At 43.3% G+C, this 23,239-nt stretch overlaps 3 protein-coding genes across 5 annotated transcripts; 2 read left to right on the forward strand and 1 right to left on the reverse strand.

The window, feature by feature from the left end:
* Positions 1 to 611: 611 nt before the first annotated feature.
* unc119b (unc-119 lipid binding chaperone B) lies at positions 612 to 7,284 on the reverse strand. Its single transcript, XM_073467078.1, has 5 exons — positions 6,977 to 7,284; positions 4,845 to 4,958; positions 3,548 to 3,656; positions 3,259 to 3,431; positions 612 to 3,157 (listed from the first exon to the last, which is right to left on the reverse strand). The coding sequence occupies exons 1-5, from the start codon at positions 7,203 to 7,205 to the stop codon at positions 3,045 to 3,047; spliced, it is 738 nt and encodes a 245-aa protein (XP_073323179.1). The 5' UTR covers positions 7,206 to 7,284; the 3' UTR covers positions 612 to 3,044.
* A 394-nt stretch (positions 7,285 to 7,678) lies between these two features.
* pop5 (POP5 homolog, ribonuclease P/MRP subunit) lies at positions 7,679 to 10,199 on the forward strand. Its single transcript, XM_073466517.1, has 5 exons — positions 7,679 to 7,737; positions 7,809 to 7,951; positions 9,132 to 9,281; positions 9,366 to 9,449; positions 9,768 to 10,199. The coding sequence occupies exons 1-5, from the start codon at positions 7,718 to 7,720 to the stop codon at positions 9,872 to 9,874; spliced, it is 504 nt and encodes a 167-aa protein (XP_073322618.1). The 5' UTR covers positions 7,679 to 7,717; the 3' UTR covers positions 9,875 to 10,199.
* Positions 10,200 to 10,866: 667 nt separating this feature from the next.
* Positions 10,867 to 22,122, forward strand: rnf10 (ring finger protein 10). Of its 3 annotated transcripts, none has more exons than XM_073465924.1 (17): positions 10,867 to 11,421; positions 14,322 to 14,503; positions 14,617 to 14,822; positions 14,903 to 14,993; positions 15,657 to 15,841; positions 15,982 to 16,118; positions 16,300 to 16,454; positions 16,681 to 16,809; positions 17,081 to 17,375; positions 17,554 to 17,687; positions 18,893 to 19,010; positions 19,100 to 19,201; positions 19,377 to 19,514; positions 19,602 to 19,693; positions 19,802 to 19,859; positions 20,842 to 21,009; positions 21,100 to 22,122. In XM_073465924.1, exons 1-17 carry the CDS (start codon positions 11,256 to 11,258, stop codon positions 21,171 to 21,173), a joined length of 2,430 nt encoding a protein of 809 aa, XP_073322025.1. In that variant the 5' UTR covers positions 10,867 to 11,255; the 3' UTR covers positions 21,174 to 22,122. The 3 variants fall into 3 exon arrangements, with proteins under 3 accessions (XP_073322025.1, XP_073322026.1, XP_073322027.1); XM_073465925.1 differs by having other exon boundaries at positions 20,845 to 21,009; XM_073465926.1 differs by lacking the exons at positions 20,842 to 21,009; positions 21,100 to 22,122 and adding an exon at positions 20,463 to 20,513 and having other exon boundaries at positions 11,173 to 11,421.
* The last annotated feature ends 1,117 nt before the right edge of the window (positions 22,123 to 23,239 follow it).

The raw sequence follows: 23,239 nt of genomic DNA on the forward strand, positions 1-23,239 counted from the left end.
TATGACATAAATTAAATTTTGAGATTAAAAATTAAATATGATAAATATGATATAAAAAATCCTAGTTTGGGATAAAATCGAAATGATAAGATACAAGTCATAATTATGAGATAAAGGTTGTAAATATGAGATCATAAATCAGAATTATGAGATCAAAAGTCATAAATATGACACAAAAGGTCAAAATTATGAACTTTAAATCAGAATTATGAAATAATAAATCATAATGACATAATAGTCATACCTATGATATAAAAAAAGTCCTAGTTTGGGATGAAATGTCATGAAAGAAATTATAGATAAAGGTCGTAATTATGGGATAAAAAGCATAAATATGAGATAATATTAAATAATGAGGTAAAAGTATGAAATGTGAAATAAAAAGTCATAATTTGGGATAAAAGGTCATGAATATGGGATTAAAAGTAATTTATTAATAATAATCTTTATCTTTTCAATTTTGACTTTTTTTCATTAAAAAAATACTCAAACTAATCAATTAAAAATAGCTGGTGATGAAAACTAATCAATTAATTGCTGCGGCTCCAGTTTTGACAGAACCGAGAACCTAAACCTCACCTAATTATAATAAACACTCAGTTTGCACCGTGACTGTTTGCAGACACTTTTATTTACAATAAATCTGATACGACATGAAGGCATCATTTGTAAAATCAGCCGATACGAAAACAAGAGTCAGACAGCAGGTTACAGCACGGATCAGAACATTTCAGGGTCCGTCGTGTCGTCTTTTTGTGCAGATGTATGAAAGTGTTCCCACTTTACAAGGCATTTAAATCATCAGATTTTAAGGTGACATATTTTGCAGCAAAACAATGAACAGTCTGTGATGGAGTGAAGGCTACGGCTGTTCAGGTGTGAGCCTGATATCACACCTGTTCAGGTTATTAATGGGCTCCGTAACGAGCCGTCACTGATCCTTTAAACTGTAAAATAACAAATTATTTAAGAGTAAACAGTTTATGAAATGACTCAGCACACGCCGTTTGACACAAGGCAGTAATGCACGACGATAAATGTGACAACGAGCCTGATGTGAGGACGTTTACAGGAGTGTTTGTCTCACACTGAAAAGGACAAAACAACGAAAACTTGGATTTAAGGCACGTTGGATCCAGTAAAAGGAAGCCCAGATCACCAGGGTATTTAAAAACAACTTCCAGACTGTTCCGGTTTCTTCTTCATGATTTAAATGCACATGTGAAGTTTTAAAAGTGTCCTGCCCATCAGGTCGCTGCCGATTTACATTCAAATGTGAAAATCAAAAACAAAAAGGAACTCACAGATCACAGCGGACACAGACTGGACACGACGTCACAACAGGGATCAGTGTAACTTCATCGTTACAGACATCTCAACCTCTCCTGTGTGTTCAACTCAACAGCACTACTGTGATCAAATCAACACCTCTCTGATCAAGCGTAAACAAAAAAGGTGCATTGCAAGATTATAAAGATGAACATCCAGTCAATGTTTGTGGACTACGATACTTCAGCTGACTTTCCATCAGCATGAGGGGGAGGAGATAATGGAGGTTTAGATTTTTGGGTGAACTTTTCCTTTAACGAAAGTACAATTGCAGAATTTGTAGTAAATGGCCTAAAATATGCAAAATCATCAATATCGTCCACGAGCACCGAAAAACAGGTCAACGTTTGTCCCTCCTCCATCATTATGAGAGCGTAAACTAACGAGCTGGATCACTCAGTCCTGTCGCGTTGTGTTTCATCAGTGGGACACAATCAAGCCCAGTTTCACCAAAAGCTCTGGTTCTTGAACCTCGGAGCTATCTAGCGAACCAGTCCACCAGTTCTGAGCTGGACGGTTGTAATCAAGGATGCGTAACAACGAACCGTAGAATATTAAACGTCCACTTCAGGTCGAGGAAAACCTGCTATTTTTTGGTCTCAGTTGGGAAAGATCTTTTCGGGTCAAAATACTCAGAACAGTCAAATATTAGGTACTTGAACCCAAACAGAAACAGCTCGGTGTTGGTGGAAAAAGGGCATCTAAAAAGGGCACTCCTACAGAGTGGGATTCACAGTGCTGCATCAAATAAACCAGAAAGGCCACAAAGGATTAAATAACTGTGATTAGACAAACCGTTTTGGACACAGACGGCACAACAAGAAAGTCCGATTCTGCTGCTGTCTTGTCTGTTTCATGTATCCCAGAGTTTGATAGAACAAAACAGTCGATTTCCTGTCGAGAGCTAAAGATGTTGTAAAACCTTTTGTCATAAAAATGTAACACGACATGGCTTCATGAAAAGAGCTCACCCTGTTCTTGAATTAAAAGACTAGATTGGTCCACATTTAAGGAACAGTTCACCCAAAAGCTCCAGAAATGTTTTGTGGACTAAAAACTTGAGATAATGACTGAATTTTCTTTTTTGGGTGAACTGCTCCTTTAAAGTTGACATGAAGCTTAAGTATCTGACACGAACATCCCCAATGATTCACAACTGATAGTAGATATTAAAGGAAGAACGAAACTCAAAGTCACCTCATGCTACATGATCATCTACGACTAACAACAATACTGTAAAACATCTAAATTAATGCTCGCTGTGTCTCCGCACAGAAAACACACTTGTCAGTTGCAAAGGGTAGTTCAAAGAAAACACACTGATAACATCTATACATACTTTAGTAAATGAAGTTATAACTAACACAGTCTAACACAGGCTCTGTGACTCAAAGTGTCCCTTTCCAGCAGAGACGGCAAGAAACTTAAGGCGGTAACATGATGCTCGTACAACAAACCGAAAGACAGAACAGAAAGGTTTCAGTCAGATTTAACAGAAATATTTAAGAGAACATTCCTCTGAGCTGTACGAGGTCCTGATGGATGGATCCATGATTTCATAAGAAGGCAGACGTGGTCCGTTGATGCTGAAGAATGTTGTAACGTTCGTAGGAATGGAGAGAATATTTCTGTCCCCCAAAAAGAAGCTTCTGGATGGTTGTAATCCAGGAAATCAATCCCCCGGGAAGTATTGCACACATTCTTCCCTTCAGCCTTTACAGACCTCCATTGTAGGCATAGTCTGCCTTGTTGTGCATGATGAGTTTGTTGTCCACAAAGTAGAAACTGTCTGATCTGGTCTCGTAAGGGTGCGCCACCATTTGGCGAACTGGAAGAGGAGATGGGAAGGAAAGCAGTGAGGATCAACATGTGGATTACTGTGTGAAATATGCATCAACATTAGAGACTATGGATGAGATGATAACTCACTGAGGTCGTCTGGAAGCTGTGGGAACTCATAAATGTGTTCACAGGTGTTGCGGCTGTTGGGAATGCAAAAACCGAAGTCGAAGTCAAAGTTCTTGAGGAGGCGACCCTGGAAGTAATGCCTCTCGATCATACGGAAGCTGTTAATGGGCCGGTCGCCTACCGTGAACTCCACACTGAGGTTCAGAGACGGAGAAGAGAACGATAACATTTAACAAGAGACTGAACATAAAAGTCTGATTATTATGCTCCTATACATTTATAATCAGAGAGGTATGATCTTTTTACTTACGTTGCACCGACTGTACACAGTTTTAAGAAGGCTGGTGTGAACTGATACCGCACAAACCGTCCTGCACTGGTGTCGACATCTCCACTGTCCTCCACACCCTCCACAGGACCTGATGCAGGAAACATGTTTAGTCTACTGGCATTTAAAAATGTTAATGATAATGCATCTGCATAGTTATCTTTTTATTGTTATCTGTTACATGTCATTGCTCACACAGTTTTGCTTCAGTCATCATCTCCTCCCTCCATGCTGATGGAAAGTCAGGTGAAGTTATAGTGGTACTTTAGCACTATGCTGCACCACATTAAGAGCAAACACCCTGCTGCCATGTCCGAGGATCCAAAGATCACAGCTAAAGCGCATATCGCTGGTAGCCAGTGGGAGAAAGTGTTTGGCCTGTCAGAGGAGATCCAGCAGCCCATCAGTGTGGTCAAGGGCGAGGGATTTAAAGAGTTAGTTCGGTAACGTGAACTTGAGCCGAGTACCTGATGACATTGATAACTACTGTGACTAAACATATGGAAAGCATTTTGAGAAGAACGATGAGCTTAAAGTCAAGCTAGCCAGGGCAGACAGGCTAATGTTAGCTCTGACAAGTGTAGGTTAACTTCACAACTACCTGTAACTTCATCAGTGCTGACAGGGAGATGCAGCCCAGTGTGCGCCTTAATTCCTCCAGCACTGACAGCGACAAAACCAAGTGTGGAAAAAAAGTCTGCCATTTTGCACTTTGTTAATAATTAACCAGTGAGTCATCAGTTAATTAACTGAAACGTATATCCCTATTTAAAATGTTAAGAAATAACTGGCTGTGTTGAATGTTTTAAATCAAGTCTCCAGCTACTTCAGTTGTTTAGCAGAATGCTTCAACGCCGTTTGACTGTGAAGCTCCAGAAATGTTTTGTAGACTACAAAACTTCCCAACTTTCCATCAGCATGGAGGGAGGAGATGATGACTGGATTTACATTTTTGAAATAACTTATTCTTTAAGCATTGCTTCCTTCCTGCTGGGAAAGACTGACAATCTCATATTTGGTGACACAGAGCTTCATTGACTGTAGAACAGCTGAGGGCTGTAAGTGAACATCATCACTGTGTCTGTGTACATGCTTCAACTTAGACAGTTCGCTCAGATAAAACAACAGGACGTGGACGTGTAAACTGACAATCACTAACTTAACAAGTGGAAATAAATGGATTCCTCTGGAGAAAAGCAAAAACTTACTTCTGCATTTTACTGGAATCTGTCCAACATTTTAGGATTATTAAGCTCGGTGGAGTTTGTACGTCACTTACCGCCGTTGGGAGGTTTGGCGATCTCAAACAGCACAGTTCCCGTCTCCAGGTCTCTGATTTTGAAGCGTGTAAAATCAATGTTGTAGATATTGTCCTCAGGTTTACAAAGATAGTCTGGAATGAGTTAGAAACAGAGAGAGTTCATGTTTTAACACAAACATGTAGTGAAACAGAGCTCCGTCGTATAGTAGTCTTTGATGTTGTGTTAGATTTACCAGGAACTTTAATGATGAATGTTGTGTCTAGTTACAACACACTTTGTCTCACCCTCACTTAAAGACCTGAGACAGCACTTGATGAACAACCAGGGTTTCAGTATCTGTTTTCTGGCTCCTGCACCTTGCAGCAGTGGTGAGTAATGCTGTAGCTCGCAGCTTTTCAGCAGAGTTAGAGGAGGGAAGTCATGCCATTGTTGTCTGGTCCGGGAAACGGCCAAAAACAATGGGAGGCATTAAGCATTAGCTGCTACAGTGGTGGACCGGGTGTCAGATGACGGAGCCTGGGGTCTGACTAACAGGGTTCAGGGGTGGAAGGCGACGATCATTTAAGGGAACCAAAGGGAAAGAGGCCAAGAAATGTCAGAGCAGATTACTGTTAGCAGCACTTTGCAAAAACTTTTATATTAACAATGAATCAAGTGATTATGTGTCACGTGAAAGGGGTCGCTTATATGCTGCTTTTCCAGCGGCACTTTTGGCCGCGTCGAGTCAAACCACATCTTCACAGATGTGTCTTAAATTAAATTCAAAGTTCGTAAATTCATGTTCAAAATGGGCTCCAGCCCTAAACAAAGCACGGCCCAGCTCGCAGCACGTCACCGAAGTCCTTTAAAGCAAGTGTTGTCACTCGACAGCCATCATGGCAAAGCACCGCGCACAGTTTCAGTTCACCAACTTCTTTTAAGGCTTAATAAGGAGAAGTGACGTGATGTGATGCTGTCAGCTTTGAATAATTCTTTGATTAACCTCACCTTTCTTGGTAATCCTGTTTATTAGTGTGACTTCCACACTTATTAAAAGTCTGTCTGAAACTAATCAAATCGATTGAAACTGTCATGAATCTCAACTGTGCGTCATTCAGTACGTTTCCATGCACACTTAAGTCGAGGTCACAGCTCGATTAGGCCATTTAATTGGACTACTGCCATTGTCCCAGTATACAAGCACCGGGGGGGAATCGATATACTGACTGAAGTATGTCCGACTCCACCACGGACGTTGGTATTTTGAAAAGGTCGCCATTCCGCGTTTTCCTTCCGTCGATGTACTTCAAAATGTTTAATTCCTTGAGCTGAGACAACATTAAATGTGTCTCCTCGTTGGTCCAAAAATGTGTATTTCTTGCTCTAGCACTCACCATGTTGATACCGTCATCATCATCGTCTTTTTCTTTCATTTTTCTCAGCTTCCTGCTACACATTTACAGTTCAGGTCTGACTAAGGCGCATACATGAAAGAGTAAATCGACTTCCAACCGCATTATCTACAATTTCAGTCGGACTAACGTGTTTACATGGACTTCAAAAGACCGGTTTAAGTCGGACCAACGCATTAGTCTGACTTTGTCTAACATCATTTGAACGTAGTGAATGTGATTCGCTGATATCTTGCTTGAAAGCAGACGATTGGTTTGTGGGGGGGAAGGGGCGGGACATGTGTCAGACAACCATCACACCTTTTGAGCAAAACAGATGACAAAAGTCTTTTATCTCTATTTTCTCTGGTCATGTGGCACCAATTTCAAATATATCCATGTCTTTCTACTGTACTGACAGCTCAGTTTAATGCAGGGGCCATATTTCCAGCTGTGAATACATCTTTAATGCAGCTTTAAAGACGGGGGGCCCTGAGCTACAGTCTAACTGGGTGACGTTAGCTTAAATCCTGTGCTACGGCCCTGTGAACATCCTTCTTTGGGTAACAATAGAACTGAGATGACCCATTTTATAACAGATTAAAACGTAAACACTTAACGTTGCGTGTTTGACCATTTCAACACTGTTAATCAGTATTTTTAATGAAGCTAGTTGTGAACTTATTGGTGAACCGATCTGGAAACTTAGCCACAGTTAGCATCGGGTACATGTTGTCCGTTGAGCGGTGTGATCGCACAGTTAACTTCCCGTAACGTACCCTCGGTGACAGCCCGCAGACCCAGGACGTGGTCCGGGGAGATATCTTTGCCCAGAGCCCGGAGTTCATCCTCCGTGACCACAGGCCACTTCTCCGGCTGACTGCGCCTCGACTTCAGCTTCTTCAGCATTCCTCCGCCACTCTTTCGGTCCCTGTGGTTGGTCTCTGAGCCGGCGTCCGCGTCTTTCTGACCCTTACTAACTGCCGCTTTGTTCCGGGAACCGTTCATACCGGACCTCGGCGGCGGTTCTGAGAAGCGCTGAGCTGCTTCTTAATTAGTGGGCGACTCAACAAACTGCGGGTGTAATTTCAAGATGGCGTCGAACGTTTATGGGAGACGGAAAAGGGCGATTGTGATTGGCTGAGAGCGGTGCCGATTGTCATAGTTACCGAAGGGGTATGTTTGGTTTAACGCGCGGGTCCTCCCGTTTCTTCGTCTACTGTTACATTTAACGTGTTGCGAGAATACTCTTCCCAGGCGCCATTTTGTAGTCTAAAAACTCTCATATACCGTCGAGTCCGTGTCACTGAAATATATGAACATATATGTGTTTGTTTCTGTCTAAAACAAACAGTCTAGATGTGTTGACGAACAGGACAGCTACATATTCACGCTGCCCCGTGTCTCGCACCAAGTGCACCCTTTGTTCCTGTTAACGTCCACCGGGGGCGCTAGTGCTCCCTCAGGTCAGCGGGCAGTTTTGTTGACGGAAGTTGCCACGGAAGAAGAGAGGAGCAGCGATGGTGCGGGTGAAGTCGAGGTAAGAAATGTGCTCTTCATGTAACACCTTGCTCACATGTTGTTTTCTGACGGCTCCGGTTCCTCCTGAAGGTATTTACTGTGCGAGCTGAACGTGTCGGACAGGAGCAGCCTGCTGCTGCTGGATGACCGAGCTGTGGCAGCGACAGTGAAGGCAGCAGTGGCCCGAATACACGGAGACTATGGAGCAGCTCTGTGCAGCATCAGGTTCAACGGTGAGCAAGTAATCAGATACTTTACTGTAGAAGTACTGCATTCAGATAAAAAGTAGATACATGTAATCAGAAAAAACAGTCAGAACTAAAAGTACAGTGCAGCAAAATGGCCCCAGTCTGGTATATAATGTGGTAAAGAGAGAGCTATTGTAACTTTATATATTGTTGTGTAGAGCTGCACTTATTTGTAGACTCATCGATTAGTTGTCAACTATTTTGATAATCAATTAATCATTCTGAATTATTATTCATATTTTCTGTTTTTTTTACTATGACAGTAAACTAGATATCTTTGGGCAGTGTTTTGAAAAAGTACCAATAAGTCATACTTGAGTAAAAGTAAAGATATGGTGTTAAAATATTACTTTGGTAACAGTGAAAGTCACTCATATGAATTGTACTCGAGTAAAAGTATTTGATATTGAATGTACTTAAAGTGACTATGAGGAACTTTAAAGTGTTTATGAAACAGCCTCTGATTCCTCTGATGATTATAAACGACCTGTAACAGGAAACGAGGGCATCAACGAACAGACGGCTGTTTTTATATAGTTATTATTAATGCCTGTGCTCGGGTCTGGTCACATATATCACATATTATATCACATATAAATACATTACCTCATCATGATCCATCCTGCGGTCTCTCTGACACTCGCTTCCAAAACAAATGCATGCACCATGTTGGTGTCGTACCCCTTTTGTCCAAAGGAGACGCTAAAATCAACAAAAACTGAAAGTTCCTCGTAGTCACTTTAAGTATCAAAAGTACAAGTAAAAGTAAAATTCTACATATATTTAAATGCATGTTTATACTGTAGTGTATACCAAGGGTTCACTGATTATTGGAAGTTTTTTTTGTTGATTTTTTTTTTTTTTTAATGGCAAAAACATAAATTACTTTCAAATTGTGCTGCTTTTGCTCTGATGCTCCTGTTTTGCTGCGAAGCTCCAGAAGTGTTTTGTGGACTACGAAACTTCACCTGACTTTCCTTTTTAAAGTCACCTAACTTTCCTTTTTATCCTCCAACATGAGGATATTAAAGATTCCTCGGGCCCTAAATCTTTAGATGCTGACACTGGTCTTGACTCCAGTGATTAATCACTAATCACACAGTAGTTTCTGCGTGGTGAAGTGTTGACTGCCTCTCTGTGATCTCTGTTTTCTGTTTCTTTTCAGTGAAATATCTGAATGCTCATACTGGAATAGTGTTCCTGCGTTTCCCCAAAAGTTGTTACAGACTCCTCTGGTCTGCTTTGCCTTTCATCACCAGCGTTGAGACTCGTGGGCAGAAAATCCCTTGTTTTCTCAACTGTTTGCATGTAGGAGGTGAGAAAAACATCGACACACATTTAATAATGAATCAGCCTAAATATCAGTTGAACACTATTGAAAGGTATTTGTTTTCTCCAGGAACAATTCGAACATGTCAGAAGTTTCTGATCCGTTACAACAAACAGCAGCTCCATCGAATGCTCCCCACGTGTAAAACAAAAGGTACGAGATCTAATCTGATATGATTCATACTGAACTCAGTAGTTACAGTCAACAGTTGTCCATGTATGAAGTTATTTATACGCTTGTGTGTGTTTTTAAGCCTTCAATAATAAGATCCTGATAATAACTTTAAATGTTTCCCAGTGTTGAAAATGAATCTTACACCACGTATTGAAGCATTTCACCTCTGATCCTAATCTCAGTCTTTTTAGTTTACTGGAGACAGCAACATTTTATTTTATATTAAAAAAAAAACTGAATACAAGATGGACAGACAAAATGAAATTTGACATCTTTTTCTGTTTTTCTGATTTGCAGAAGAAGAAAATCAGGTTCGCAAAGCCATTCTGAACTGTTCACTAACAGGAGGAAGCAGGGAAGCATTTGAAGATGAATTCGAGAGTGATGAAGATGAAGAAGAGTGACTTCACAGCGGCAGTAAAAGGCAGCAGCGATGTGGATTTCCCTTGTAGTGTGTTTCTGATTTTTTTTTTGAGGGACTGAGAGAAAAGAAGATATGACGCATTTAAAGAAATACAAACCCAACTGTGTGAAATGCCTCTGAATAACTATCTCTTATTTTGTTTAAGTGTCAACAAAACAATCAGTCACATTGCACAGAATAAGAACATGGTCTCATGTAGAAGACACAGAGTGTTTACGTTTGAATGAATTTAGTTTGTATTTATACTTGTATATTTGTGCTCATTTGTATTTTGGTTACAAATTAAAGCACTATTTTTGAAGATGTGTTTCAGAATGGAAGTTTTTGCGTAAAACCTTCTCAACAATCCTGGTGTCACACAGTGAAGACCCATATATGTACATTATATCAGCTCCTATAGCATAATCTTTAATTCTAGATAAGGATGAAACAAGATGAAGAAGAAAAAGGTAAGAGGAAAATAAAAATAAACACTATATACACATGGTGTGTAGTATTATACAGTATACAAGTATATCAAAGTAATTGAACAGAGACTTGGATTATTACTATAAATATGTTCAATTATACTCTTCAATATCATTGAATATTGTATTTTTTTTGAGTAGTTGATATAATAAAGTGTATAGTATGTCAATAAGACAACGGTCAAAAACTCAACATGATAATATTTTAACAAACACATTATATAAGTTATCTGTTTTGTAACTGCATTGCTGACTACATTTCCCACAATGCCCTGCTGCGCCTCCATAAGATATACACCCTGAGATAAATAGTAGCAGCAGATGTGATGTAGTGAGTGGTGTCTCATAGTATGTGTTTAACAGTCAAAAACTCAGCAGGATATTATTTTAATAAACACATTAAGTCATTTACCTGTGTTGTACCTCCGCAGCTAACTACATTACCCACAGTGCCCCGCGGCGCCTCCGTACCTAAACATATTTGCAGGCCGTACAAGGAACATCCGGGTCTCTCAGCTTCTTGCTTGGCGACCCGTCGCCATTAGTGCAAGCTCGTCGGATCGGAGGTGTTTTTTGGTGAAAATCTTTAAATTATCGTGTTTTCCAGCGTTTGGAAAACATTTCCCGCATCTCGAAGGGCGCTTTGTTTCCCTTAACGAAGTAAAACAGCTTAACTTCGGGGGGTCTTGGCCCCGCGTGGCGAGCTTTCGTCCTCTCTTTCTAACAGCCTCCATAACTTGAGACGCCGAAATCGTGTCTCTTCTTTTTTCTCGGGTTGTTATCGTCAAGATGTCGCCGTGATGGGGTCCCCGCGTCGGATAGAAATGAACCAGGGCCTCGGCCGCCTGCCCCGCACTCACTGCACCGCGCCTCTCTCCTTCGTTTCTCTGTTTGATGCTAGAGAGCTCGGCGGCTCTCTGCCCGGAGCTCGGCCTCAACACCAGCACTCACTGCGCGGACACCGTCATGGAGAAGAACCCCAACAGCAGCACCAGCACCAAGGTTCCGCCCCGTTCCAGCTCCACAGGACCAGCACCGGGCGAGACTAAGACCAAAACAGGTGACAAGCAGCTCGTGTGACCGCCATGAATGTGTTGACTGTCAGCTACAGTGTTAGCCGGCGGCCTGCTGGGCCTCCGGGCCCGGAGCTGTTTATCTGCTGGCTGACGTCGCTGTCAAAACATCTGACCTGTGACCCGCAGAGCTGATCCGGGCTGAGTCTGCCTGTAGCACCGGGCTGAGTCCGTCTGCCTGTAGCACCGGGCTGAGTCTGCCTGTAGCACCGGGCTGAGTCCGTCTGTAGCACCGGGCTGAGTCTGTCCGTCTGTAGCACCGGGCTGAGTCCGTCTGTAGCACCGGGCTGAGTCTGTCTGCCTGTAGCACCGGGCTGAGTCTGTCTGTAGCACCGGGCTGAGTCCGTCTGTAGCACCGGGCTGAGTCTGCCTGTAGCACCGGGCTGAGTCTGCCTGTCTGTAGCACCGGGCTGAGTCTGTCTGTAGCACCGGGCTGAGTCTGCCTGTAGCACCGGGCTGAGTCCGTCTGTAGCACCGGGCTGAGTCTGCCTGTAGCACCGGGCTGAGTCTGTCTGTAGCACCGGGCTGAGTCTGTCCGTCTGTAGCACCGGGCTGAGTCCGTCTGTAGCACCGGGCTGAGTCCGTCTGTAGCACCGGGCTGAGTCCGTCTGTAGCACCGGGCTGAGTCCGTCTGTAGCACCGGGCTGAGTCTGCCTGTAGCACCGGGCTGAGTCTGTCTGTAGCACCGGGCTGAGTCCGTCTGTAGCACCGGGCTGAGTCCGTCTGTAGCACCGGGCTGAGTCTGTCTGTAGCACCGGGCTGAGTCTGCCTGTAGCACCGGGCTGAGTCTGTCTGTAGCACCGGGCTGAGTCTGCCTGTAGCACCGGGCTGAGTCTGCCTGTAGCACCGGGCTGAGTCTGCCTGTAGCACCGGGCTGAGTCTGTCTGTCTGTAGCACCGGGCTGAGTCTGTCTGTCTGTAGCACCGGGCTGAGTCTGTCTGTCTGTAGCACCGGGCTGAGTCCGTCTGTAGCACCAGGCTGAGTCCGTCTGTAGCACCGGGCTGAGTCTGTCTGTAGCACCGGGCTGAGTCTGTCTGTAGCACCGGGCTGAGTCTGTCTGTAGCACCGGGCTGAGTCCGTCTGTCTGTAGCACCGGGCTGAGTCCGTCTGTCTGTAGCACCGGGCTGAGTCCGTCTGTCTGTAGCACCGGGCTGAGTCCGTCTGTCTGTAGCACCGGGCTGAGTCCGTCTGTCTGTAGCACCGGGCTGAGTCCGTCTGTCTGTAGCACCGGGCTGAGTCCGTCTGTCTGTAGCACCGGGCTGAGTCCGTCTGTCTGTAGCACCGGGCTGAGTCCGTCTGTCTGTAGCACCGGACTGAGTCTGTCTGTCTGTAGCACCAGACTGAGTCTGTCTGTAGCACCGGGCTGGGTCTGCCTGTAGCACCGGGCTGAGTCTGTCTGTCTGTAGCACCGGGCTGAGTCTGTCTGTCTGTAGCACCGGGCTGAGTCTGTCTGTCTGTAGCACCGGGCTCAGTCTGCCTGTCTGTAGCACCGGGCTGAGTCTGCCTGTCTGTAGCACCGGGCTGAGTCTGCCTGTCTGTAGCACCGGGCTGAGTCTGTCTGTCTGTAGCACCGGGCTGAGTCCGCCTGTCTGTAGCACCGGGCTGAGTCCGCCTGTCTGTAGCACCGGGCTGAGTCCGCCTGTCTGTAGCACCGGGCTGAGTCTGTCTGTAGCACCAGGGTTAGCTCTGTATTTATACCACATTTATCATTTAACTGTCACATTCTGCACAAATACTCATACATCCTCACATAGTTGTGTTTACATAGCAGTCATTGTTGTTGTGTTGTGTAGTGAAGCCACACAAGGTTCACAAGTTGTTGTTTTGTTTTTTAGAGTTGGCTGACATGTGGTTGGCCAGTTTTATTGGCTGATATCAGCCTCCCAATGGTATATATCAGTATTGGTATTAGGGATGCACATTTTAAGCAGTTTTCCTAATTGAAAATTTGCTGCCTTCTCAATTAATTAATCATTAATGATATATGAATGTCTTTACACATTTTTTAATTGATAAAATAAATCAATTAGAGTCTGACTGATGACTGATGTGCAGTTTATAAGAGCCGATACGGATATTGGGGAGAAAAATATATCTGATATGGATGTATCGCCCCTTACATACACATTTTTTTTTCAATGATCCCTCAAATGTGGTTATTGATTGATTGAAATGTTTATTTTGAATATGTAAACAACAACAACAAACAACAGACAAGAATGATAGTTAAACAACAGACAACAAAAAATACATAAAAAGCAAAGTGGATTGACACAACATGATGACTTTGTTTACATATTCAAAAAGTTATCAAACTTATATATGTTTATAGGATACATGTGATGAGGATATTTTACAGTTTGACAGTAACGTATCTTCTAAAATGACATCAACAAACTGAAACAGTAACTTTACTTGAAATCAAATAATTAAAAATCACCCCAAGAACTGTTTTCTACACTTTGTTCTTTAAATCGTACAGAAACTCCTGCGACACACTGACAAAATAATGAACAGAAAATAGGCTAATATTTGTTGTAAGAATACACAGCTGGTGCTATTTTTTTTATAGGCTACAGTTTTTTATCAGACATGCTAAATTTGAGGGTCAGGGTGTGACCACTTCAAATATTGAGTAAAACTTTGGTGCATCTGGGACCAAACAGTCGCACCCTGGAGCTCTGCTAGTGCAGATAAAGAAGCTTCAGGGTAATTCATTAACATTAAATTCCCAGTGAAGTCGTACTGTGGTGAAAGGGGCCCATACGAATACTTTCCTTCCAGCGCTGGTGAACAGCGTTCACATCAGCAGAATGGAGAAGTTGCATTGAGTGGTAATATTTCAACAGTCGTGCTGATACGTTTTTTTTTTTTGTTTTCGTTCCAGAAGGTAAAAATAATGGAGGCTCTAAGCGCTACAGCCGCAAGCGTGAGCCCTCCTTTCCTAAAAGCGACACTTTCCCAGGCCCTCGCCGCACCAATTCACAGAAAAGCAAGAATTTTGACAAGAGACCCTCTCAGAGAGGCGGACGACAGTATGGAGTTGCAGGCGGAGGACGACGTGAGGAGGTTCGTATTCTTAATGATCATCAAAAGATCTCATTATTGAAGATTTTAAACTTTAAGAAGAAGTACAGCATCAGTTTGAAGTTGAGTTTTTTTCTTCTTCTCTGTCTCTACAGGTAGCAGAGACGCGCCGGGCCGAGTTTAGCCCGGCTCAGTTTGCTGGACCGAAGAAAATAAGCCTGAACCACCTGCTGAACTTCACCTTTGAACCCCGTGGTGGTACCAGTGGCATCGGAGAAGGAGGCCACTCCTACTGGGGCCGCCGAAACAAGTGGGGCCACAAGCACAAGCCCTTCAACAAGGAACTTTTCCTGCAGGCCAAGTAAGCTTCAACTCCAAACAAGCCATGATAAAGAAACAGAGAGACGAGACGTGTGGGATTCACTGAACTTTGTGTTTCAGCTGCCAGTTTGTGGTGAGTGACGACCAGGACTACAAGGCTCACTTCACTGATCCAGACACTCTGGTCAACTGGGACTGTGTGCAGCAAGTGGTGAGTGCTCGTCGTCTGTGAGCTGTGAGCCGAAAATCGATCGAAAATGCTGAGTTTAATTTTTCTTTTTCAGAGATCCTTTATTGATCTGTCTGGGAAGAGGGTTCACTCTGGACAGATTTAAAAGAACATTGAACTTTGTAACAAGGCTGGTGTTTTATTTGAATTCAGGAATCTTTATTTTTGGTTGATATTATTTAAAATGTCTTTACTTAACTTTAACCTGCAAAATCCGTCAGGATCAAACTGAACGTCTCCACGAATTTGAAAATGCAACTGACAGTTGATCTTTACAAGTAAAGATTTGAGTCTAACGATAACAGCCGTCACTGCTGACATTCGACTCGTGGATTTGGAGAATCGTGACGCCCTTAATTAGTTCTCAACTAAGAAATTAGTGACCAAGTATTTTGACAATCGATTCATCAGTTTGAGTAATTGAGTCCAGCTTCTTAAATTTTTAATATTTTCCAGTTTCCTGTGAACTATTGTTGTTGTGGACAAAATGAGATTTTCGAGCACTTTTTTCCAGAGTGTTTTATAGTTTTATAGACCAAACAACTAATCGATTAATCAACTAAGAAAATGTTAGTTGTTAGTTTCAGCCCTGGTACCAGTTTGCACCGATGCATTTAATGACGATCTGTTTTTTTTGGTCTGCAGCGCATCTACAGTCATGAGGTGCCGTCCTGCCCGATCTGCCTGTACCCTCCTGTGGCAGCCCGCATCACCCGGTGTGGACACATCTTCTGCTGGCCGTGTATGCTGCACTACCTGTCTCTTAGCGACAAGAGCTGGTCCAAGTGCCCCATCTGCTACGAGGCCGTCAACACCGACGACCTGAAGAGGTAAACAAGAAGAACAGTTTAGTAGCCTGACGCTGAAGACGACAGTAGATATTTCTGCAGAAAGTTAGCTTTCACACACAGGCAGTTTTCTTCATTTTGGTGTAGTTGGGGTTTCTCTGACAGTTGGTTTCTTTATGCAGTGTGGTTGCTATGGAGACCAGGCAGTATGTGGTTGGTGATGTCATCACCATGCGCCTGATGCGGAGGGAGAAGGGGGCTCTGGTGGCCATGCCAAGCTCTCAGTGGGTGAAGGTGGAGGAGCCTGTTCGTTTCGGAGGTGAGACGCAAACAAGACATTTATTTATGAAAATGACTTTAATTCTACTGAAGAGCTCCTCAAACAGTGAGGTTAGAGGACTGTTGTCTCTTTAAGACATCAGTACAACAGAACCACTTCAGATTTGTAGTTTTCAGTTTTATTTCCATGAATAACCTGAGTAAATGTTTGTGTTGTCCAGATGCGTGTCTCAGCCCGTACTCCAAGCTGCTGCTGGCCTCCCCGGCCCAGGCCCTGAGCCTGGTGACGGAGGAGAAGGCCGTCCTGCAGGTTCAGCTCAGCCAGGAAGTGGACACACACGGCTGCTTCATCCAGAGCGCCCTCTGTCTGCTGCAGGTAACTAAAGCCTGGTACAAACATACACAGGTGTTGTAAAACAAAAACGATCTCCGTTCAGACGGGTGTTTTAGTACCATTTACTCTGTCATTGATGTAAAATCAGTGCTTTTATTTGCCATTTTGAACATTAAAAGTAAACACTGAGAATAAACCACACTGAGAATAAACCACACAGAGCTGTAGACTGATCACTTAACACTCTGTCTGTGTCTTTCTGGTTCAGGAGCAAGAAGAAACGCTGCTGAAGCAGCAGAAGACGAACGCAGCAGACGTCCTCGACTTCTCCGCTCTGACTCTGGAAGAACCTTCTTCTCCTGAGGAGGAAGTGGTTACTAACACCAGCAGCAGCAAGGCGAGTCCAACAACACGTCTTCTCAACATCATCTTTGTTGTTGTCGTGTCTGTTTTTAAAAAATATATACATATTTATTTCATTTGAGAAAGGGAATATGAGCAAAGCAAAGAAGCATCACAGGGAAAGATTAAAAAATAAATACATGCGTTCAGTTTCCCTGAATTAAACTCTGTAACATTGTGAAAGTACTATTTTACTTCCATGTTCTTCCACAGCCTCTACTTTTATAAGCTGTTATAAGTGTATTGTCTGTCTCTGTCCTTTGTAGCCCGTCCTGCAGTACGCCTCTGCATTCGATGACGAGGTGGCGGAGGTGCTGGAGGTCCCAGAGGTCCTGGAGGTCCCAGAGGTCCTGGAGGTCCCGGATGTCCCGGAGGACGCCGCTGCTGAGCTGCCAGACTACCCTGAAGGTATTTTGGAGTCGGTGCTGGAGGAGGCTCCAGAGGCGATGGTGGATGTCGGCCCAGAGCCCCGGCCCGATGAGGAGAGCCCAGCCAGCCAGGCAGAGTCAGGCCGCCCCTCAGCCAGTGTGGTGCATGGACCCTACTACTACTTCTACCAAGGTGGGTCATTTCTTCTGGGTTTCCTCTGCTCACCAAATCTGCTGAAGTTGATTTTCAACTTACAGAATCATTGAAGGATGTGTTGTGAGTCTGTTTGTTTGGTCGTATCGGCTGTTGTGTTTTCTTCCCTCATAGTTTCAGTGTTGACTGAAACTTTTTCCTCGTGTTCGTCCTCCAGCTGACGACTGCCAGCAGATGTTCCTGCATCCTGTGAATGTTCGCTGTCTGCTGCGTGAATACGGCAGCCTGGAGGCCAGTCCTGACACCATCACTGCAACAGTTGTGGAGATCGTGGGACACACAGTCACTGAGGTCAGCAATGAAGCACACACAGTCACACACTGTACATACACTGTAAAACACTGATATGTTTTTAACCTGGACTCTATTTTTCTATGTTTGTGTGTCTCAGTGACTGATGGGGACAACAGTTTTTTAAATTGGTTTAGTATTGAGTGAGAAAACTGCAATCTGCAGCCGTAAAACAGGCAGCAATGCATATATTGCAAAGGATTGGTACAGAGATGTACTGTTTTGCTATTGAGCAAGATCCTTTTTGTTCAGCAAGAAACAGACATTATCACTCTTGCTAAATCCACCAGACTCCATTTGTAGAAACAGTCATTTTATCCCTGAGGACAAACTTGAATATCTGGAGATAGAGCTCAGACACAAAGCCAGAAAATGTTCACATCTAACATCGACCTAAGGCTTTATTTCGACCAGATCAGAGTTATAGACGGTTGGATCAGCCAACTGTTTTGGAGTTTAAGTCGACTTTGAATAAAGTCTTCAGGGGGGAAGCGTCAGACGTGAGGCCACACGACCACATAAAAACATGCTGGCTGCACCTGATTAGATAAACGTCACTGGTAGGCCGCTGCTCCGGGGTTTTAAACGGGGCCAACATGGCGTCTCGTGTGGAAACTTTTTCTTAAATTACAAAACCATCTCAGTGAAATGTGTTTCTGAAGACATTTTAGGCGAGAAAATAAGACAATGTTTAGTGTTTGTGGTGTTTCAGGTGTTGCATGGATGCCCCTCATTTGCATAAAGTAGCTAGAATTAAACTTGATGCAAATGAGGAGCGGGCGACACGACGCCACATCTGTTGAAATATGATGCGCCGCTACCAGAACGCATTGCACAGCAATCCTACGTAGACGGATCCTGTGGACCACAAGTGTGTTTTATGACAATAAAATGATTGTTTCTGCAAATGGATCAGCTGCTCCTGGTTCAACAAAAAGCATCTTATTCTTAAACTAAGAGCTCTGTCGCTGTGGGGATCATTTCTTTAAACTTGTCACACTTGGAACAACAATAACAAGCCCGTCACTTAAAGTGGATGATGCACAGTTGTCAGCAGGGACGGCATCACAGCCTGTTTCTTGTTCGCTGGCTGCATCGATCTCGGTCACTATACTAAGACACCATAACTTAGGAAAATAGGGTCCAGGTTGAAAATGATCAGACCTCCCTTTTTAAACTGATTTTACATGTGTGGCTTCTTGCAGGAGGTCCGTCGTCGCCATCGTTATCTGGCTCACCTGCCGCTCACCTGCGAGTTCAGCATCTGTGAGCTGGTCCTGCAGCCGCCGATCCTGTCCAAGGAAACTCTGGACACATTCGCAGGTCAGAAACACTTCACTTGTTTTCGGGAGGTGAATCTACAGTTATAGATTTTATAGGTTGTAACAGCTGATTTTCTTCTAAACTACCAGACGACCTGGAGAAGAGGAAGCGCCTGAGGCAGAAGAAAGTGAGGGACGAGAAGCGCCGAGAGAAGAGGATTGAAATCGAGGAGAACAAGAAGCAGGGAAAATGTAAGTACAGACGATCAGGTCACACACCTGAGTGATGTCACACACCTGAGTGATGTCACACACCTGAGTGATGTCACACACCTGAGTGATGTCACACACCTGAGTGATGTCACACACCTGAGTGATGTCACACACCTGAGTGATGTCACACTGTGGTCTCTGACTGTCCTCACAGATCCTGAGGTGCACATTGGATTGGAGAACCTTCAGCATTTCCCAGCGTTCGGGTCTCCACCTTACAACAGCAGCTTCCCGACTCAGCCCGACTTCACCTTCGCTCCCCCTTCACCCCTCAGCAGCAGCCCAACCTCTGGTGAGAGCAGCGTCGTCCTCTACAGGAAGTTTAATCTCCGGTTTATTTGAACATCATGAGTTAAATATTCCTGTTGTTGTTTTTTAGACGGGATCAGATTCCCGAGTCTGAACGGGCAGAGCTCTTCGCCCACTGTGGGCAGCGTGGAAGACGACTCACACTGCATGTCCTTTGCACAGGTGTGTACGGCAGACACTGCCAACATAATCCCAATATTAAAGTGCTGATTGTTGAAGCACATAACTTCTATACCTGACATGCTGTGATCCTGACTGTGTCCCATAAAGATGCTCAGAGACGGGAAAGCCAGAGTTGATGCTGGGACCAGGATCGCTCCAAAGAAAGGTAGAGCGAGACTGAAGACGATGTGGTGACGTGAACTGTTGATGTTACACTTCTGACAACAGAGATCTGATTTAGTATTGATTCAGAGACATGCAACACATACAACATATGTGTCCTGTACGCTTAAACCTGAGAGAAAGGTCAAGACAAAATGTATACCTGCTGAAACATTTATTTACAGACTGTTAAAAAACCAGCTGGAGCTACAAATATATTGTCAACAGTGTCAGCAGGCCGCCCAGGTAGATTAACAGCAGCCCAGGTATATTTGATAACCCGTGCTCTTATTTTTATTATTAATCTGAGAGAACAACAGCATCTGTGATCCAATAACTAGTGGACAATCTACCTTTAATCTAAACCTCCTGCCTACCGACAGTCGCTTGTGTGTCCACCTCTTGCGATGTCATTCATGACCATGTTGGTTCTGAAAAGGAGCAGTGATGTTTTTATACACAGTTTTCTTAGTTTAGCTTCCCCGGCTAGTCGGCTAACGTTGTTTTATGCATATGAGGCTGAACGAAGCTGAGTTACAGAGACGAGGACGCTTTTAAACCTGGCACAGGGATCTGTCGGTGGTAACGGGAGATATTTCCTCTGCAGGGTGACACAGCTGGAGATTCATGTCACACACAATGTTGCCGGTGTCATGCAGACAGTGGTGGCAGCGGTCTGCGGGAAGGCGGTTTTGGAAAGTGTGGTACCAGTGTTAGGCCGGTATAATCGGTGCATTCTTATAAATTCTCTATCAAAGATCAGAACGACACCTTGCAACAGTAAACGAACAACAACTGAAACGGTGCTCTGCGTGTTAAACGCTCTGTTGGGCTGCTGTTGATGTTCCTGCTGCTTCATGCGGGTGAAACAACAGCAGCTCCGTGTTTTGTTGTGTATTTCCTGTAGAACCTGTTTTTGTTGTGTTGTATTTCTGTAAAAACTCCCTGAAGGCTTCCTGAAGTCACTCGTTTGTTTCTCGCTCCAGCAGATAAGCTGCTCGCTCCTCCAGCAGCAGACAGCGACGGAGAGAGCGACGGCTCGGACCGGGTCCCCGTTCCCAGCTTCCAGAACTCCTTCAGCCAGGCCATAGAGAAGGCGCTGCTGCAGCTGGATAATGGAGCGGCTTCTCCTCCACAACCTGTTGTTGATCCAGGTCTGACATCTGTGACATCAGCGTACCACGCTAAAAACACAAACCGGTATCTTCTCTTCAGCTGAAGCTGTTCTGTTCTTTTCCTTTCAGATGAAAAAGGAGGAAAGAAGAAGAAGAAGAAGCAGAAGCTTCTCTTCAGCACATCCATGGTTCACACAAAGTAGACACTGAAGTTCATTAATCAGATCGTTTCTTGAGTTGATCATCTTATCTCTGCTTGTGTTTCTTACTTCCATGCAGATCTGTGTTTGAACTATAAACTATGGAAGTAGGTTTTAGGATGTAGCCGAAGCTCCTGCTGCTTTTAGTCATCGCTTTATTGGTTTGATCCACCGTTTGGTTTAAGCTTTGCAGCAACCTCCCGTCACACCGAAAGCCTTCTGGGTGACATTTTGTTTCAAATTCAGAGTAAAACAAGGATTATAACAAGCTTCTGGTTCAGGCTTCTGCATCACAGGTGGTTGCTGCTGTATGATGTCTAACTTCTCCCGACCCCCAGGATCTATGAGTAATGTGGATAAGATGATGTGAGGGTGCTTTATATCAGAGTAGCAGTCAGCCAGCTGCAGATACGCTGCACCTCTAAAATCTTTCCAGGATACTCGGACATCATTAATCTGGAACTTCACCTCAGAACAGATGGAAACAGATTTTTAGTTCAGGGCTCATCACAGGTAGCACTTCACGAGGATAGATTTTGCCGCTTTGAGATCAACTCTCTAGTATTTCTCAACAACAACAGGAATATAAAACGTTCTGCAGCCGTTGTGAGGACATGAAAACACAGTATTGTATTAAAGAGATTAGGTCAACAGATCGTCAGTATGTTCAGCCTGGTCCAACCATAAATACGCACTTTATTCTCATCCTGTTTCCTTCTGTTGTAGAGTTTAACTAACCTGCCAACATTACTCCTCCACTTTAGCCTCAGTGTTGAAAACGTGTGAGGATTTGCTGACTTGCTTGTGAGACCTGGAGAGAAGAAAAGGTGGATTGAAAATGTTTTGTTGGAGGGTTTCTTTAATTCTTTCACCTTTTAATTTTGAAGCAAGTTTATAGGCTAGTGAACATAACTAGTCTGTTGGAATGAATAAACTATTATGCACAATCAAAGAGTGTTTGATGCTTCAGTTCATTAATTATTAAAGGATCACGTTTGATAAGGTTAAACATTAGAAGTCACTATTAAATAAGGTCAGTGGTGCCATGTTTATGATGCAGTATTTACATTTCTCCACACGGGGGCAGTCCTGACCAGCCTGATGTATTTAGTACAATCTCTTATATAACCTTTGATTTATTTCAGCCATAAAGTCAATGTTGTATAAATTGAGTGGTTAATATCAGAGTTAACATCTGATTAATATCAGTTTTTTCCTTGTTCATGGAACAAAACTGCTCTGCAAAGCCAAAATATACTAATTACACATTGAGCAAAGACCAAAATCTGACTTGTTGACATTTACTTTGTATGTATTATTTGTATAATATGTTAAATGTGCAGTTTAAAACAAAATGCTAAAAATCAAACCAGTCAACAAAGCTAGCTACAGCAAGAGAGCCAAATCCTGCTAAAGCGAGCTGCAGCTAACCTTAAGTGAAGCCTCGTAGCTGTTGCATGAATTGATAAATATATAGTTTTGGTGAATTAACGTCCCAGTAAATAAGTTTATCTCTATAAATTAGTTTATCCCACCATATAAACCGAACCAGTTAACGCTAGCTAAAGCAAGAAAGCTAAATCCTGCGCTAGCCTAACAAAAGTTTCCTAACTGTTAAATAATAAATTAAATACATCAATTTGATGAACCAACATCTCAATAAATTATTTTATCTGAATAAATTATTTTATCCTACCATAAAAACCATATAAACCAAACTACTAACTCAGCTAATGCTAGCTAAAGCAAGAAAGCCAAATCCTGCTAAAGCTAATTAGATGTAGCTGCAGCTCGCCTTAACTGAATAAAACCTGCTGTCAAATTAATTTGATAAATATATACATTTTGGTGAAGTAATAAATTAGTTTATCTCGCATAATCCAGTCATAAAAACAGCTAAACTAGTCGTGCTAATAAGCTAACTCCCTTGATGGTAGCTGTAAATTGCTAGGTAACGACCAGACGCTTTGCTGTGCTCAAGCTACTTTTAAATAGCTTATTTAAAGATATTAAAATGTGAACTTATTTATTATATTACTTTTATTATTATTATTATTAAAATGAATGGT

This window comes from Pagrus major, chromosome 5, assembly GCF_040436345.1.
Source record: "Pagrus major chromosome 5, Pma_NU_1.0".
NCBI lineage: Eukaryota > Metazoa > Chordata > Actinopteri > Spariformes > Sparidae > Pagrus > Pagrus major.

Coding starts and splice junctions, on each gene's coding strand:
- unc119b (XM_073467078.1), bottom strand. CDS start 7,205: ATGAACGGTTCCCGGAACAAAGCGGCAGTTAGTAAGGGTCAGAAAGAC. Junction 4,959..6,976: donor TCTGCGGGCTGTCACCGAGG/GTACGTTACGGG, acceptor AACTCATTCCAG/ACTATCTTTGTAAACCTGAG. Junction 3,158..3,258: donor ACAGCTTCCAGACGACCTCA/GTGAGTTATCAT, acceptor CTCCTCTTCCAG/TTCGCCAAATGGTGGCGCAC.
- pop5 (XM_073466517.1), top strand. CDS start 7,718: ATGGTGCGGGTGAAGTCGAG. Junction 7,738..7,808: donor ATGGTGCGGGTGAAGTCGAG/GTAAGAAATGTG, acceptor TTCCTCCTGAAG/GTATTTACTGTGCGAGCTGA. Junction 7,952..9,131: donor GTGCAGCATCAGGTTCAACG/GTGAGCAAGTAA, acceptor GTTTCTTTTCAG/TGAAATATCTGAATGCTCAT.
- rnf10 (XM_073465924.1), top strand. CDS start 11,256: ATGCTAGAGAGCTCGGCGGCTCTCTGCCCGGAGCTCGGCCTCAACACC. Junction 17,376..17,553: donor CTACTACTACTTCTACCAAG/GTGGGTCATTTC, acceptor TTCGTCCTCCAG/CTGACGACTGCCAGCAGATG. Junction 19,202..19,376: donor GAACAAGAAGCAGGGAAAAT/GTAAGTACAGAC, acceptor CTGTCCTCACAG/ATCCTGAGGTGCACATTGGA.